Raw genomic sequence first — 18,516 nt, 5'->3', positions numbered from 1 at the left:
TAAACCTTCATTTGGATCCTGGTTACATTGCTTTCTTTCTCTGTAAAACTGTTCTTTCACCCAAAGTTAGCCTACAATTCATAGTTCCTACTTTCTTATATTATCTTGTATTATCTCCAAAACTCCAAACTATTGATGGTATTGCCCAGTTTATGTTCCATTGTCCATTATTTAATCACCTTTTTCCATGTGTACTTAGAAAACATCTCCCACAGTAGAAAATATCTAATCTGATTAAATTCACCTCAGCCTACTCTGGGTCTGTACTGGGGAAGCTAATTGTGCTGGAGAAAAGCACACAAACCATGCTGTGAGGTTTCATTTCTTAATTTGTAATCACTAACCTCAAGTGGGTCCTCTAAGGGGTTTGACATTCCTGCTGCCTCCTCTGTTCATTCATAGTCTCGCAATATGGGATTAATATCACACACCTGCTCTTCTCACCGCAAACTCCAATATTTCTTGTATCTTTACTCTAAGCTTGTAAATACATTAAGTGACCTAGTAGATATTTCTACATGGATGTATACTAGGCATCACAAACCTAACATGTCCAAAAACACTCTCCTGGGTTCCCCCACAACCTGTCCTTCCTGTGTCTTTCCTTTCTCACAAAATAGCAATTCTATCACTTTAGTTTCTCAGGCCAAAATCCTTAGCATCATCATTTATCATGTCTTCAGTTTCCTATTCTATATCCAATCCATCAGCAACTTTTGTTAACTCTATCCTCAAAAAGATATCTTAAATCTGACCTTTTCTCACCATTCTTCTGTTGCCAGGCAGCCCCACCTGTGGAGGTGTCTCCTGCCTGCTAGGTGAAACCTCACACAGGATGAGGGAGGGTTCTTGACTCTGTTCAGGAAAGAATTTGTGAACAGGTCGGCTGAGTGTAGGTAAGGAATGAATTCATTAAGGTGAAAGTAGTAGTGAATGTCAGAGTTGCACAGTGCCAGGAAAAGTAGCTCCTTTATTTGTGCAGCCATGCGGGTAGTAGAGAGCAAGGGAGAACAGAGGAGGAAAAGGAACTTCATTAAATTCTCGCTTGGCAGAGGGCAAATCCCTTGCCAACACTTAAAGCCAGGGTCACCTGGTGTCCAGTGTCTACTTGAATATGCATGGCATGATAAGTAAGTCTCTACCACCCCAGAATTTGGGGAAGCCATGGAGCACTGGATGGAGTGAGATCATGTTCTGAGAACTTCCCAAAACGAAGAAAGGAGATTTTTGGGGTAGGCTGCTAAAGAGCATGATTCTACAGCTGAAGTCCCATCTGGGTCACCCAAGTGAAGGGAACCTTGCAAGCCCATATCAGAGATCTCAGTATCTCTTCCCTACCTGTCTAAAGTAAAACAGGGGAAGAGAGGGAGAGAAGACTTGTGCTTAAGACTAGAAAATTGAATGAAATAACAAAGTAACAAACACACTTTCCACTGGGAAAGGTGTCTCTTATTAACCCCCTGACAGGCTTGAAAGAACTCAGACACAAAACACAATAAACTGAGCAGCAAGGTTTTATTTAAAGCAAAGTACACATAGGAGAAAGAGAGGTGTGGGCAGCCTCAGAGGAGAGGTGCTCTTAAAGATGTAGGATTTAGGTTTTTTATGGATTTCAAGAATAAGGAGTGAGGAAAATGTAGGCTGGTATGTGTTCTTATGATGTCCATCTTCTGGGAGAAACATTTTGTCACTGTCCATGGTCAGTGGTCTAGATGTCCTGTAAGATAAACTTAACACAGGAATTGACTGATCCAGTTCTTCTCCAAGGTAATCGTCATCTTCAAGACATGAAAACATGTCATTTAGAACTGCTAGCCCTGCCTTCAGACAGGGTCAGTTGTTGGCCAATCACCATAAAATATGTTAGGAATCTTTCCTCCTAACTCCCTGGTTTAAAAATGGAATGTTAAAGATGGAGTGCCTCCTGTTCTTACTATACTAACTATACCTTGGCATTTTTCGTCATAGGCAGGAAAAAATAATCACGATGCTTGCCTCATGCCCCTCCTCTGCCTCACTTCTAGGACTGTTGCCCAGCTGTATTTGTTTCCTGAGGGTTTTTGGAACAAACTGCTACAGGTTGATTTTGTTCTCGTCAGTTCTTGTCCCCACCACAACAAAGAATTGAAAGGCAGAGAGACACAGTAGTGAAGCAGAGTAAAAGTTTTATTTGAATACCCTCCAACCAAGGGAGTAGCAGGCCAGAGTCTAGGCAGACAAGGGCGCTGAACGTTTAGGGGAGGGTCTATTTACCACCACCTAGCTGGCAGGCACTTCCTCTCATGAACAGGGTGAGGTCATTTGATTGACAGCTCTACTTGTACACGCATTCCTCTTGGTCCACATGTCTTTTCCCAGAATGCACACAGAAAAGCCCATGGGGGTTGGTGGGAGCCAAACCACAATTTTATTTTAATGAGGTTATGATGAGGTGTGGTTTGGGCAGTTCTTAGTTTTGTTCGATTGTGCCTGTGTTGGGACCTGGTTGGGACCTGTTTGTCCTGGTCCCCATAGGCAGGAAGTTATCTCTGTGCAAAGCCTTTACTGTCTTCACATGGGACCCCTACCTGGGTGGAGTTTGGGCAGTTTTATCCTTCAGTTTTATCTTTCCCTTACCCTGCTGCTCATGTCTTTCTACCTAACAAAGCCAAGAAAATTCCTGCCTTAAAGTCTTTATACTTGCTGTTCTGCTTGTCTGCTGTGCATTTTTCCTGGAGTTTCACATGATTTTCTTTCTAAGTCCCTTTATATTGTTTGCTTAAGTGTTTCCCCATCAGAAAAGCCTTTTTGGACTTACCCATGTAAAACAGCAGCCCCAAGATGTTGTGCTCTTACTCTTGTAGGGAAGGAAAAATCGTTTTCCCTCAACCCTTCTAGATTCTTCTACTCCAGGAACCCCCTCTGTAACAAAAGATCAACAGGGTAAAAGCAAACAGAACTTGAGTAACATAAATACTTCCTGTTGTAATTCTTGGTAAAGGAAATCCCAGGGGAAAATACATCTAAAACTGAAATCAGTTAAAGGGAGAAATAAAGTTTAAAACCTGTTTATTGCTTTCAAACTGTGGTTGGAAGGCCATCTCTTTCCTGCTCCAGCAGAAGCAAGCAAAACCACCCCCAAACCTTTCAGGTGCAGATAAGCCCTTGGTTGCCCAGGTAATTACCCATTGATATGGAGATGAACTGTTGCTCTCCACCCCTTAGGAATACCTGTTGATATGCAGGTGCACTAAAACCAGGCAAGGTATTCTGGAAATATTACAATTTTACCCACACCTGTATCCATGGGAGAGACCCAGAAAGACTGAGTAACTCCCTGAAATGGCTATAGCCACCACCTTAAGTACCATGTCCCAATAAAGACAAAAGATGATGTTGGGAGTGGGAAGCCAGCTACAGGAGGTGACCATTAAAAGCACAGTAATCACAGAATGATTGTTATGCAGATTTGAGTCCATGCCTTCTCTTTTGAAAAAGAGTTTCTGCTGGTACAGAGAGAGACACCTTACAAATTGAGATTTCCCTTATAAATGTAAAGGTCTGTTGCAAAAGGGTTATTTCTATTGGGTTTTCAGAGCTTTCCCTGCATCTGCTGTTTCTTAAAAAATAACCAACCTAAAATAAACCTTATGCCAAAGAGATGTGTTCTTAGGTGGCAAATTCTGCTTCCCTTTACCCTGTGTTAACATTCCCCATGTTGTCTCTGAAATGCTATATATTTCCGTGTTTATTTCTTTGTTATGGTTACCTCACTAGAATGTAAAGTCCATGAGAACAGGAACATTGTCCATTTTATTCACTGCTGTATCTCCAAGGCCTAGGAGAGTAGCTTGCCCAAAGAAGGTGCTCAATAATTTTGTTGACTGAAAGACTGAATGTGCTACCCATGTTCCTTCAGATCTTTTCAGATGACAATCTTTGGAGCAAGCAAATATATTCTGAATTCCCAAAACACTTTTTATGTTAAAAAGCTATTATTGCTTTTACAGGTGATCGATTTCAGAATGTGGAAGTAGCAATGACAGGTTCAGGACTTCGTGTCTTACTACATTTTGGTCCAGGAAAGGTCCTTAATTTTGCACCATGTTTCATGGGTGGATATTCAGAGTGTCTGTGTTTTATGCAAAATCTGTCCAAATCACACCCTGTGATGTACCAGTTTAAAAAAACTGCACATTTTAAAATTGATCCTCAAAGGGGCAAGATTGAAAAGGATGTATCCAGGTAAGATGATTAATCCATGTTTTCACATGCTGCAAGTATTTTAAGGTTTACTAAAATGCCATGCAGAGGACTAAAAACTACATTTGTTCTACCAGTGTTTATAAATTGTATCTCTTCTGTGGCCTAGTTATGAATGTCTTTGTATTGGCACTCGTGCAGTATCCATAATTATTTGTTAAGGGCCTTTCATGTGTTGGGAAAAGCATCTGACACTGTATGGAATGTAAAGAAGTGTGATACACTTACTGCTTCTAAGGAATTTTTTTTTGGCTGAGAGAATATTTATTTGCATGTCAAGGAGGCCAGGCCCCTAAATTTAAATATTCAGCATGAAGCCCTGGCCCTCCTTGCTGTGACTGCTTGCAGGAATGGCTGGGTCCTGGAGCCTTCTAGAGCAGTGGAACCCAGGAGCCAGCGGTGGAATACTCCTGAGCCAGCAGCTGCCAATAGCAGCAAAAGGTGAAAAGAAGGTGGGAGCCAGCCACTCACCCCAATCTCAGAGATGCAAGGGGAGTGCAAGATGCTGTGGGCCCCACTGCCACAGTGAAGGTTGGCCAAGCTGGGGTGCACATAAAGTGGGTGAAGTTGGAGGTCTAGTGCCATGGCCAGAAGTAGCCTAGGTGCTGGCCCAGTGCCAGCTAACCGGAGAATGGAGAGAGGGGTTGGCAGTTTTGCTTCAGAAGCACCTAGGCCTTGCCCTCCTGTGAGGTGAGATGGGCATGGGGAAAGCAGCCACTACAGTTGGAGTACTTGCTGAGGGGTGAATTTCTGAGCCTTATTATGCGTGGGTGCAACCCTACTCCTAACCCCCAACACACACACTGTGTACCAAGCTCTTGAGAAGCTGATGTGGAAGGTGTCCTGCAGCTTCTGATCTCAGGCCTTGTGCATCTGGGGCACAGTGAGGGCTGGTAGGCCAGCATTGGAGGCTTGTTATTAGATAGGCCAGGTTCAGGTGGATAGGAGCCATCTGAGTGCTGGGAGTATGTCAGGTCTTGGCACAAGCTAAAGTCTCAGCATGGCACAGGTGCTTATACTCCTGGATTGGCTCGTACAAGCTCCACAGCTGGCAGAGCAGGGACGCATCAGGCTGCTGCAGCTCCACCACCTCCTTGCAAGGTTTGGGCTCTGCGTGGGCACCGCCGGGCAGTAGCGGGCTGGGCGCGCCTACGGCAGCGTGGCTCAGCTCCTTGAGACTGCAGCTGTGCTGACCGTAAACGTGCTCCAGCTCGGACAGGAGCGGGATCCCCACTCGCCCGTGGAGCAGAGTGGCCAGGCTGCGCGCTGGCGGAAGAGGCTCTGCCCGGTAAGAATTTTTTAACCTACTAAGGAAATGTAAGATACATACAAACAGGTATGGTTTAAGATGAATACAAAATCTGTTAAAAGGGACCTATAACAAGGACAGGAACTCAGAGGATAGGGTGTTTACTTCCAGCCAGGTATAGAGGTCTTCTACTACAGGAACATAGGAACACGACCTTTAAAGTTGAGTAGAAATTTCAAATTTGAAACTGATGTCAATTAGCCGGCTTACGCCTTGTGCTGCTGGTGCAGAGCAGAGAAGTTCAACTCCGAGGCATACCTGTGAGCACCAGGCCAGCTTCTCTTTCTCTACTCGGTTAACCCTTTCCCAGACCCTGGAAAGGAGATGCTGGCTAACTACAGTTCACAGACCACATCTGGCCTGCCCCCTGTTCTTTTAAGTACAGTGTTACTGGAACATAGCTGCTCCTATTTGTTCACCTAGTGTCTAGGGCTGCTTTCATACAGAAGCAGAGTTGAATATTTGTGAGACATTTGTGTTGACCTTAGAAATAAAACAGTTATTTTACCAGCGAAAATGGGTTTATTTGGGAATATCAGAGAATTGCAAGACCATAGGCTAGTCCAAGTAACAAAGGAGAGGAATTTTATTTTATGGAGGAGGAAGTTGGGAGAAGTTGTTTTGAACAGAAGTCCCTTGGAGAAAAGCAAGAGTCGGGTGATGTTGGTGACAGTTACTCACTGGCTGAGTTGCTGAGGTAGGAGATTTCTTATAGGAGATGCCAATGCCCATCTTTCCCTGTTGAGCCTGGAATTGACGGTTCTTTCCTGTAGAAGATTGTTCTGTTGGGCTCTGTACTACATGTCCAGGGTAAGGCAGGAGAGCTCCCGTTTCTCGCCTTCTGACTTCATTTTCATGAGGTTTCCCTTTATTGATTGTCACAGTTATATGGCCCATAAAACCTAAAATATTTACTGTCTGGCAATTTACTGAAAAGTTTGTTGAGCTTTGCTCTAAACAGTTGGAAACATAAATGCTTATGGTTTTACCTCAGGTTTCTAAAGTTATCTTTTCTCCACTGCACAGTGATACGGTTCATAAAGTTACTGATGGAAGCATTCTCCCAATTGCAATCAAGAACTATTGTTTACATGTTTAAATACATACAGCCTATGTTTATAACTCTTCCTGCTTCCTTAGAATGACTCACTTCCCCACTCCCCAAGTTGGACAGATTTAATCAGTCTTCGTAGAATACCAACAAGTGTTATCCACTGTTATGAAAAACATTTTCTTTTTAACTGCTTCTGAGACTTGGACATTACTTTAGTCCAAGTTTCTTAAACTTACCAACACAATTCATTTTCTCCAGTAACTTGCACATCTTTCAAAACATCTCTGTTCGCTAATATCCTATTGTCATTTTTAACCCTCTACAATTCTGGATTTTTCTAGTGCTAATAACTTTCAAATTAATAAAAAGTGAACATAGGAAATGTAGGGGACATTGGAGAACTGTGACTTCTACAAGCGGGTCAGTAGCTTCTAACTATTTAGAAGTGTGGTAAGATTATTCTTTTTTTAATACCAGCTTTATTGAAATCTTAAAACTCACAAATGTAAAGTGTATAATTCAGTGGTACTGAGTAAATTCACGGACTTGTGCAACTGGCAACACTATCTGATTGTAAAACATTCTCATTACCCCCAAAAGAAACCCCATGTCCATTAGCGGTCCCTTGCTCTTTTCATTCCTCAAGCCCCAGCCCCTGGCAACCACTGATGTGTTTTCTATGTCTATAAGTTTCCCTGTTCTTGACATCACATATACACATAGGGACTTTGTGTCTGGTTTCTTTGATTTAGTGTATTTTTCGGGTGCATCAGTGTTGGAATATGTATCCATAGCTCATTCCTTTTTATGGCAAATTGTATTCCATTGTGTGGATATACTACCATTATCCATTCATCAGTTGATGGGCATTGAAGTTCTTCCCACCTTTTGGCTATTATGAATAATGCTGCTATGAACATTCACATACACGACAAGTTTTTTTGTGTGGACAGGTTTTCTTATGTATGTATGTATTATTTTTTTACTATAGAAGCAAAGTATGTAATTAAACAAAAGGAAACATTAGAGCTTCTAGCACAAAGTGCCCTGAAGGGGTGTGATAGTCAATATACAGTTTATATTTGCCCAATTTTATACTTCCCCAATTTTATCCTTGATATTTCTTTTTCTCAGCTTTATTGAAGTATAATTGACAAATAGGAATTATATATATTTAAGGTATACAGCTCGATGTTTGATTTATATATATACACATTGTAAAATAATCACCACAATCAAGCTAATTAACATATTCATCACCTCACATCATTATGATTTTTTTAATGGTGAGAACACTTTTAAGGTCTACCCTCTTGGCAAATTTCAATGTAGTATTGTTAACTGCAGTCATCATGTTGTGCATCTCCAGAACTTACTCATCTTGCATAACTGACACTTTGTGCTCTTTAACCAAACTCTCCCTTTTCCCCTCTTTCACTCCCCCAGCAGCCACCATTCTTTCTCCTTCTATGAGTTTTACTATTTTAGATTCTGCATAATCTAATTAATTCCATGTTAGTGAGATCATGCTGTATTTATCTTTCTGTGTCTGGTTTATTTCTCTAAGCATAACATCTTCTAGGTTCATCCATTTGTTCCAAATGGCAACATTCCCTTCTTTTTTAAGGCTAAATAGTATTACATTATTCTCCTGATGTGGATATCCAATTTTTCTAACACCATTTGTTAGAGAGATCATTCTTTCCTTATTGTATGCTGTTTTTTTCCACCAGTTGACTCTAAACACATGGATTGATTTCCAGGCTCTCTATTCTGTTCTATTTGTTTATATGTCTTTTTAAACATCAGTACCATACTGTTTTGATAACTGTAGGTTTATAATATAGTTTAAAGTCAGGAAGTATGATGCCTCTAGCTTTACTCTTGCTCAGAATGCATTGGCTATTCAGGATCTTTTACAAAATAGGAACAGAAAGAATAAAATACTTAAGAATAAATTTAAAGAGGTGAAAGATATGCAGTAAAAATTATAAAACACTGATGAAGGAAATTAAAGAAGACAGATAAATGCAAAGAAATACTGGGTTCATAGATTTAGGAGAATTAATATTTTTAAATGTCCCTACTATGAAAAGTAATCTACAGGTTTATTGTAATCTCTATAGAAATCCCAATGGTATTCATTACAGAAATAGAAAAAAAATCCAAAAATTCATATGGACCAGACTTCAGTACTGTTTCATGTATAATTAGGAGTGGAATTATTGAGTTATATAATAACCCTGTGTTCTACTTTTTGGGAACTGAGCGTACTGTTTTCCAAAGGAATAATAAAGACAAAAGCAGTAATACATGGAATAGAGAATCAAAAACATCAAAAATGACAGAGAAAAATCAACAAATCTGAAACTATGTCTTTGAAATTTCCTTTCCTTATGTTCACTTTGGGTTTATTTTGCTCTTCTTTTTTCTATTTTGTATGGTGGAAGTTAAGGTTTTGATTTTTCTTTTTTTTTAATATAGGTGCTTATAGCTGTAAAGTTACGTCTAAACACTGCTTTTGTCACATTTCATAAATTGTGATATGTTGTGGTTTAGTTTTTCTTTATCTCAAAGTAGTCTCTAATTTTCCCTGAGATTTCTTTGACCTATTTGTTACCTGTGAGTATATTGTTTAATTTCTACATATTTGTGAGTTTCTCACATTTCCTTCTCATTATTTGTTCTTTTTAACAGTTTCTATATTTTATGGCTATTCTCGATTTTGTAAGATATTTTTTCATACTTTATTTTTATTGAGGTGTAATTGCCTGCAACATAGTTGTTTCAGGTGTACAATGTAATGGTTCAATATTTGTGCATATTGCAAAATAATAGCAATAAGTCTAGTTAACATCTATCACCATACATACAAATTTTTTTTCTTATGACGAGAAGGTTTTTTTTTTTTTTGAGAGGGCATCTCTCATATTTATTGATCAAATGGTTGTTAGCAAAAATAAAATTCTGTATAGGGGAGTCAATGCTCAATGCACAATCATTAATCCACCCCAAGCCTAATTCTCGTCAGTCTCCAATCTTCTGAAGCATAACGAACAAGTTCTTACATGGTGAACAAATTCTTACATAGTGAATAAGTTCTTACATGTTGAACAGTACAAGGGCAGTCATCACAGAAACTTTCGGTTTTGATCACGCATTATTAACTATAAACAATCAGGTCAAATATGAATATTTGTTTGATTTTTATACTTGATTTATATGTGGATCCAAAATTTCTCCCTTTATTATTATTATTGTTATTATTTTTAATAAAATGCTGAAGTGGTAGGTAGATGCAAGATAACGGTAGAAAACATAGTTTAGTGTTGTAAGAGAGCAAATGTAGATGATCAGGTGTGTGCCTGTAGACCATGTGTTAATCTAAGCTAGACAAGGGCAATAAAACATCCACGGATGCAGAATATTTCTCTCAAAACAGGGGGGGTGAGGTTCTAAGCCTCACCTCTGTTGATCCGCAATTTCTCACCTGATGTCCCCCTGTGACTGTGCCTGTCTTAGGTTGTTCCTCCCTTGAGGAATCTTACCCGTCTCTGGCTAACCACTCATCTTCCGGGGCCATACAGGGAAATGTAAAGTTGGTAAGTGAGAGAGAAGCCATATTGTTTGAAAAGGTTAGCTTTTTACTTCTTTGCAGATTTATGCCCTGTGGCTTCTATGCCCAGCATTTGTCTTGAGGTATCTTGACCACTTGGAGGAATTATGATACACGGTAAATTCGATATGAGGTACGAATTCTATTTAAGGGTTGTAATTAGGAAGGAAGAAGAAAAGCTATAGAAGTAGCAAGTGGAAGAAAACATGGGAAGATGATTTCTTTGACATATCTTCTTGTAGAGTAACTTAAGCATGTATAGGTTTTAAACTACTAATTAAATTGTGCACACACATTAACATAATAGGAATACAGTTACATAACCAAAGCATACCTATAATTACCAGCCATCTCCAGTGAATCCAAGAAAACCAGTTAGGCATTCTAGGCATTTGTGAAAATTTATCTATGATATGATGGATATTGTCCAACTGTACTTGAACAGTCTGAGAGAAATCAGACAAATTAAAACAACCCATTCCGGGGAACTGTTCACATCCCATATGTTCTTTTAACAGTACATAGTCTGTAGTTGTAAGATTTTGGAGCGCTACAACTTGTACTTCTCCTAATTCTTGGTTGAGTTCCAACAGTATAGATCCAGTCAAATTTGTTGTTTTACTGTATGCACAGGCCAGCTTAGATATCTCCTTCTTCATTCCCATGGCAAGTCCAGGAACCGATGGGATGAATGCAGCTACAGCTGTAGCAGTGCCTGGATCTTTGTTGAGGTTTTTTGATGATCATCTTCTGGTATGAGTCTTCCTGAGAGTGCTGATGTTGGAAGTTCTTCTTCATATCGTATCTTAGTTCATTTTCTGGGTAGTCAAATTAGGCTTTGATCCTCTGTATAAACACAAACAGACCCTTTGCCCAGACTTTGATATGCCCTTTATACCACTGTGTAGAACTCAGTGGAGGTCACCACACAGGAACTGCTTTTTCTTTTTTTTTTTTTAAGAGAAAGGAATATTATCAGAAAAATGTACCTCCATAGCCGATCATGTGACACCCTTTAAGTGATCAAAATTAAGGATATTTAAAGCATGCATTAATCGTTGATTTACACTTAGTTTTATCCTATCAGGGAGTAATCCCCCTTTCTTTCTTTTTTTTTTGTTATCATTAATCTACACTTACATGAAGAATATTATGTTTACTAGGCTCTCCCCTATACCAGGTCCTCCCTATAAACCCGATTACAGTCACTGTCCATCAGCATAGCAAAATGTTGTAGAATCACTACTTGTCTTCTCTGTGTTGTACAGCCCTCGCCTTTCTCCCACCCCCCCATTATGCATGCTAATCTTAATACCCCCCTTCTTCTTCCCCCCCCTTATCCCTCCCTACCCACTCATCCTCCCCAGTCCCTTTCCCTTTGGTACCTGTTAGTCCATTCTTGGGTTCTGTGATTCTGCTGCTGTTTTGTTCCTTCAGTATTTCCTTTGTTCTTATGCTCCACAGATGAGTGAAATCATTTAGTATTTCTCTTTCTCTGCTTGGCTTATTTCACTGAGCATAATACCCTCCAGCTCCAACCATGTTGCTGCAAATGGTAGGATTTGCCCTCTTCTTATGGCTGAGTACTATTCCACTGTGTATATGTACCACATCTTCTTTTTTCATTCATCTACCGAGGGACATTTAGGTTGCTTCCAATTCTTGGCTATTGTAAATAGTGCTGTGATAAACATAGGGGTGCATCTGTCTTTCTCAAGCTTGATTGCTGCGTTCTTAGCGTAAATTCCTAGGAGTGGAATTCCTGGGTCAAATGGTAAGTCTGTTTTGAGCATTTTGATGTACCTCCATACTGCTTTCCACAATGGTTGAACTAATTTACATTCCCACCAGCAGTGTAGGAGGGTTCCCCTTTCTCCACAGCCTCACCAACATTTGTTGTTGTTTGTCTTTTGGATGGCAGCCATCCTTACTGGTGTGTGGTGATACCTCATTGTAGTTTTAATTTGCATTTCTGTGATAATTAGTGATGTGGAGCATCTTTTCATGTGTCTGTTGGCCATCTGTATTTCTTTTTTGGAGAACTGTCTGTTCAGTTCCTCTGCCCATTTTTTAATTGGGTTATTTGTTTTTTGTTTGTTGAGGCGTGTGAGCTCTTTATATATTCTGGACGTCAAGCCTTTATCGGATGTGTCATTTTCAAATATATTCTCCCATAATGTAGGGTTCCTTTTTGTTCTATTGATGGTGTCTTTTGCTGTACAGAAGCTTTTCAGCTTAATATAGTCCCAATTGTTCATTTTTGCTGTTGTTTTCCTTGCCCGGGGAGATATGTTCAAGAAGAGGTCACTTATGTTTATGTCTAAGAGGTTTTTGCCTATCTTTTTTTCCAAGAGTTTAATGGTTTCATGACTTACATTCAGGTCTTTGATCCATTTTGAGTTTACTTTTGTATATGGGGTTAGACAATGGTCCAGTTTCATTCTCCTACATGTAGCTGTCCAGTTTTGCCAGCACCATCTGTTGAAGAGACTGTCATTTCACCATTGTATGTCCATGGCTCCTTTATCAAATATTAATTGACCATATATGTTTGGGTTAATGTCTGGGGTCTCTAATCTGTTCCACTCGTCTGTGGCTCTGTTCTTGTGCCAGTACCAAATTGTCTTGATTACTATGGCTTTATAGTAGAGCTTGAAGTTGGGGCGTGAGATCCCCCTACTTTATTCTTCTTTCTCAGGTTTGCTTTGGCTATTTGGGGTCTTTGGTGTTTCCATATGAATGTTTGAATTATTTGTTCCAGTTCATTGAAGAATGTTGCTGGTAGTTTGATAGGGATTGCATCAAATCTGTATATTGCTTTGGGCAGGATGACCATTTTGACGATATTAATTCTTTCTAGCCACGAGCATGGGATGAGTTTCCATTTGTTAGTGTCCCTTTTAATTTCTCTTAAGAGTGACTTGTAGTTTTCAGAGTATATGTCTTTCACTTCTTTACTTAGGTTTATTCCTAGGTATTTTATTCTTTTTGATACAATTGTGAATGGAGTTGTTTTCCAGATTTCTCTTTCTGTTGGTTCATTGTTAGTGTATAGGAAAGCCACAGATTTCTGTGTGTTAATTTTGTATCCTGCAACTTTGCTGTATCCCGATATCAGTTCTAGTAGTTTTTCAGTGGAGTCTTTAGGGTTTTTTATGTACAATATCATGTCATCTGCCAATAGTGACAGTTTGACTTCTTCTTTACCAATCTGGATTCCTTGTATTTCTTTGTTTTGTCTGATTGCCATGGCTAGGACCTCCAGTACTATGTTAAATAGCAGTGGGGAGAGTGGGCATCCCTGTCTAGTTCCCGATCTCAGAGGAAATGCTTTCAGCTTCTCGCTGTTCAGTATAATGTTGGCTGTGGGTTTATCATAAATGGCCTTTATTATGTTGAGGTACTTGCCCTCTATTCCCATTTTGCTGAGAGTTTTTATCATGAATGGATGTTGAATTTTGTCCTATGCTTTTTCAGCATCTATGGAGATGATCATGTGGTTTTTGTCTTTCTTTTTGTTGATGTGGTGGATGATGTTGATGGATTTTCGAATGTTGTACCATCCTTGCATCCCTGGGATGAATCCCACTTGGTCATGGTGTACGTCCTTTGGATGTATTTTTGAATTCAGTTTGCTAATATTTTGTTGAGTATTTTTCCATCTACGTTCATCAGGGATATTGGTCTGTAATTTTCTTTTTTGGTGGGGTCTTTGCCTGGTTTTGGTATTAGGGTGATGTTGGCTTCATAGAATGAGTTTGGGAGTATTCCCTCCTCTTCTATTTTTTGGAAAACTTCAAGGAGAATGGGTATTATGTTCCCTGTATGTCTAATAAAATTCCAAGGTAAATCCATCTGGCCCGGGGATTTTGTTCTTTGGTAGTTTTTTGATTACCGCTTCAATTTCGTTGCTGTTAATTGGTCTGTTTAGATTTTCTCTTTCTTTCTTGGTCAGTCTTGGAAGGTTGTATTTTTCTAGGAAGTTGTCCATTTCTCCTAGGCTTCCCAGCTTGTTAGCATATAGGTTTTCATAGTACTCTCTAATAATTCTTTGTATTTCTGTGGGGTCCGTCGTGATTTTTCATTTCTCATTTCTGAATCTGTTGATTTGTGTTGACTGTCTTTTCCTCTTAATAAGTCTGGCTAGAGGCTTATCTATTTTGTTTATTTTCTTGAAGAGCCAGCTCTTGGTTTCATTGATTTTTGCTATTGTTTTATTCTTCTCAATTTTATTTATTTCTTCTCTGATCTTTATTATGTCCCTCCTTCTGCTGACCTTAGGCCTCATTTGTTCTTCTTTTTCCAATTTCGATAATTGTGACATTAGATCATTCATTTGGGATTTTTCTTCCTTCTTTAAATATGCCTGGATTGCTATATACTTTCCTCTTAAGACTGCTTTTGCTGTATCCCACAGTAGTTGGGGCTGTGTGTTGTTGTTGTCGTTTGTTTCCATATATTGCTGGATCTCCATTTTGATTTGGTCATTGATCCACTGATTATTTAGGCACGTGTTGTTAAGCCTCCATGTGTTTGTGAGCCTTTTTGCTTTCTTTGTACAGTTTATTTCTAGTTTTATGCCTTTGTGTTCTGAAAAGCTGGTTGGTAGGATTTCAATCTTTTGGAATTTACTGAGGCTCTTTTTGTGGCCTAGTATGTGGTCTATTCTGGAGAATGTTCCATGTGCACTTGAGAAGAATGTGTATCCTGCTTCTTTGGGGTGCAGAGCTCTGTAGATGTCTGTTTGGCCCATCTGTTCTAGTGTGTTGTTCAGTGCCTCTGTGTCCTTACTTATTTTCTGTCTGGTGGATCTGTCCTTTGGAGTGAGTGGTGTGTTGAAGTCTCCCAGAATGAATGCTTTGCATTCTATTTCCTCCTTTAGTTCTGTTAGTATTTGTTTCAGATATGTTGGTGCTCCTGTATTGGGTGCATATATATTTGTAATGGTTATATCCTCTTGTAGGACTGAGCCCTTTATCATTATGTAATGTCCTTCTTTATCTTTTGTTACTTTCTTTATTTTGAAGCCTTTTTGTCTGATACTAGTATTGCAACACCTGCTTTTTTCTCTCTGTTGTTTTCATGAAATATCTTTTTCCATCCCTTGACTTTAAGTCTGTGTATGTCTTTGGGTTTGAGGTGAGTCTCTTGTAGGCAGCATATGGATGGATCTTGCTTTTTTTTCCATTCTATTACTCTGTGTCTTTTGATTGCTGCATTCAGTCCATTTACATTTAGGGTGATTATTGAAAGGTATGTACTTATTGCCATTGCAGGCTTTAAGTTTGTGGTTACCAAAGGTTCAGGGTTAGCTTCTTTACTATCTTACTGTATAACTTAACTCACTTGTTGAGCTATTATAAACACAGTCTGATGATTCTTTATTTCTCTCCCTTCTTATTCCTCCTCCTCCCTTCTTCATATGTTGGTTGTTTTGTTCTGTGCTCTTTTTAGGAGTGCTCCCATCTAGAGCAGTCCCTGTAAGATGCCCTGTAGAGGTGGTTTGTGGCAGACAAATTCCCTCAACTTTTGCTTGTCTGGGAATTGTTTAATCCCTCCTTCACATTTAAATGATAATCGTGCTGGATACACTTGTCTTGTTTCGAAGCCCTTCTGTTTCATTGCATTAAATATATCATGCCATTCTCTTCTGGCCTGTAGGGTTTCTGTTGAGAAGTCTGATGATAGCCTGATGGGTTTTCCTTTGGAGGTAACCTTTTTTTTTCTCTCTGGCTGCCTTTAATACTTTGTCCTTGTCTTTGATCTTTGCCATTTAAATTATTATGTGTCTTTGTGTTGCCCTCCTTGGATCCCTTGTCATGGGAGTTCTGTGTACCTCTGTGGTCTGAGAGGCCATTTCCTCCCCCATTTTGGGGAAGTTTTCAGCAATTGTTTCTTCAAAGACACTTTCTATCCGTTTTTCTCTCTCTTCTTCTTCTGGTACCCCTATAATGCAGATATTGTTCCGTTTCAATTGGTCACTCAGCTCTCTTAGAATTCTTTCATTCCTGGAGATCCTTTTATCTCTCTCTGCATCAGCTTCTCTGCATTCCTGTTCTCTGTTTTCTAGTCCATTAATGGTCTCTTGCATCTCATCCATTCTGTTTTGAAGTCCTTCCAGAGCTTGTTTCATTTCTGTATTCTCCTTCCTTAGTTCTTGCATACTTCTCTGCAAGTCCATGAGGATGGTTATGACTTTTGTTTTGAATTCTTTTTCAGGAAGACATGTTAAATCTATCTCCCCAGGTTCCTTCTCAGGGGAAGATGTAGCAGATGCCGAAGCTGTCTGGGTTAGTCTTGTCTGGATCATATTTTTTTGCCTTTTCATGTTGATAGGTGCTATTGACTGTCAGCTGGGAGGGCCAAACTTTCCACTTGCTACTGGCCTTTCTTTACTGGGACAACTGTGGCCCCTAGTGACTTTTGTTGGGTAATTGCATGTAGACTGGGTCTTTGTGTCTTGCCCGGCCAGTATGGTGGAAGCTCCCTTGCTGAGGGCATGGCCAGCCTTAGGCTGCTTCTCTGCTTTCGCCTCACTGCGGAGGGGTAATGGATGGGGGGCTGTTTGGCTGTTTACCTCCATGAGGGTTCTCAGAGCTGTTGCCCAGGGGGTTAGTGCGCCCAGTTTTCCCTGGGATTTATAGCTGCTGGACCGTGACCTGTGTTGTTTCTGTCCAGCTGTTGCGTCCCTGTCCCTTTAAGACTTTCAAAAAGCACTTGCTTTTCTTTGTCACAGTGGCATCAGCTTCAGAACCCACTCAGAGGTCTTGCTGCCCTGTTTCCCTAGTTTCCAGCCCTCCACGCATGCACTGTGTCTGCGCTCTGGTGCAGATGCCTAGGGCTGGGTGTTTAGCAGTCCTGGGCTCCTTCTCCCTCCCCACTCCGACTCCTCTCTTCCTGCAGGTAGCTGGAGTGAGGGGCTCTCGGGTCCTGCCAGGCCGGGGCTTGTATCTTACCCCTTTCACCAGGCGCTGAGCTCTCGCACGTGTGGATGTAGTCTGGCTGTTTTCCTGTGTCTTCTGGTCTCTCTTTTAGGATTAGTTGTATTTGTTGTATTTTCAAAAATATATATGTTTTTGGGAGATGATTCCCACTGTCTTACTCACACCGCCATGTTGGCTTCTCACATGTTGAGAAGTTTTAAGATTTATTCTCTTAGCAGCTTTCTGATGTGTGATTGATAATTATTAACTATAGTCAGCATGATGTACAGTATATTCCTAGAACTTATTTATAACTGGTAATATGTACCTTTTGACCATTTTCTCACATTTCACCTCACTCCCAACCCTTCACCTTTTGCAACCACCAATCTGTTCTCTGTATCTATGAAATTGTTTTTGTTTTTTCAGTTTCTACATATAAGTGAAATCATACAGTATTTGCCTTTCTCTCTTTTTCTCTCTGACTGACTTATTCACTTAGCATAGTGCCTTCAAGGTACATCCGTTGTCACAGAAGGCAAGATTTCCTTTTTTTTAAATGGCTGAATAATATTCTAGTGTGTGTGTGTGTGTGTGTGTGTCTGTGTGTGTGTGAGTGATATATCACATTTTCTTCATCCATTCACCCATTGGTGGGTACTTAGGTTGTTCCCATGTCTTAGCTGTTATAAATAGTGCTGCAGTAACATTGGAGTGCAGATATCTTTTCAAATTAGTGTTTTCATTTTCTTCAAATAAATACCGAGAAGTGGAATTGCTGCATTATATGGTAGTTCTGTTTTTAATTTTTTGAGGAACTTTCATACTGTTTTCCATAGTGGCTGCACCAATTAACATTTTTACCAGTAGTGCACAAGGATTCCCTCTTCTGCACATCCTCACCAACACTTGTTCTTTTCATTTTGATAATAGCCATTCTAACAAGTGTGAGGTGTTATGTCATTTTGGTTTTGATTCGTATTTTCCTTGATGGTTGCTTGTGTTGAGCATTTTTCGTATGTCTGTTGGCCATCTGTATGTCTTATTTGGAGAAATGTCCATTCAGGTCCTCTGCCCAGTTTTTATTTTTTTTGCTTTGAGTTGTATGAGTCCTTTATATATTTTGGGTATTAGCTCCTTATCATATATATTATTTGCAAATATTTTTTCCCATTCTGTAGGTTGCCTTTTCATTTTGTTGAGGTTTCCTTTCTCTGTAGAAGCATTTTAGTTTGATGTGGCCCCAGTTATTTATGTTTAGTTTTGTTGCCTTTGCTTTTGGTGTCTTCCTTTAATTCTTAGACATGTTTTCCTTTAGCCTTTGAACATATTTATAATAATCAACTTATCATCTTTGTTAAGTCCAACATTT

The 18,516-nt window shown here is 39.7% G+C and overlaps 1 protein-coding gene across 1 annotated transcript in view; it reads left to right on the top strand.

The window, feature by feature from the left end:
* Positions 1 to 18,516, top strand: part of LOC108406243 (cilia- and flagella-associated protein 47-like) — a 92,764-nt gene that overhangs the window by 18,980 nt on the left and 55,268 nt on the right. Inside the window, 2 exon segments of the mRNA XM_073228037.1 lie at positions 3,990 to 4,216; positions 4,884 to 4,892. Of these exon segments, the coding sequence (XP_073084138.1) occupies positions 3,990 to 4,216; positions 4,884 to 4,892 (236 nt within the window).

Source organism: Manis javanica, chromosome X, assembly GCF_040802235.1.
Source record: "Manis javanica isolate MJ-LG chromosome X, MJ_LKY, whole genome shotgun sequence".
Classification (NCBI taxonomy): Eukaryota; Metazoa; Chordata; class Mammalia; order Pholidota; family Manidae; genus Manis; species Manis javanica.
This window is presented reverse-complemented; position numbering and strand designations above follow the sequence as displayed.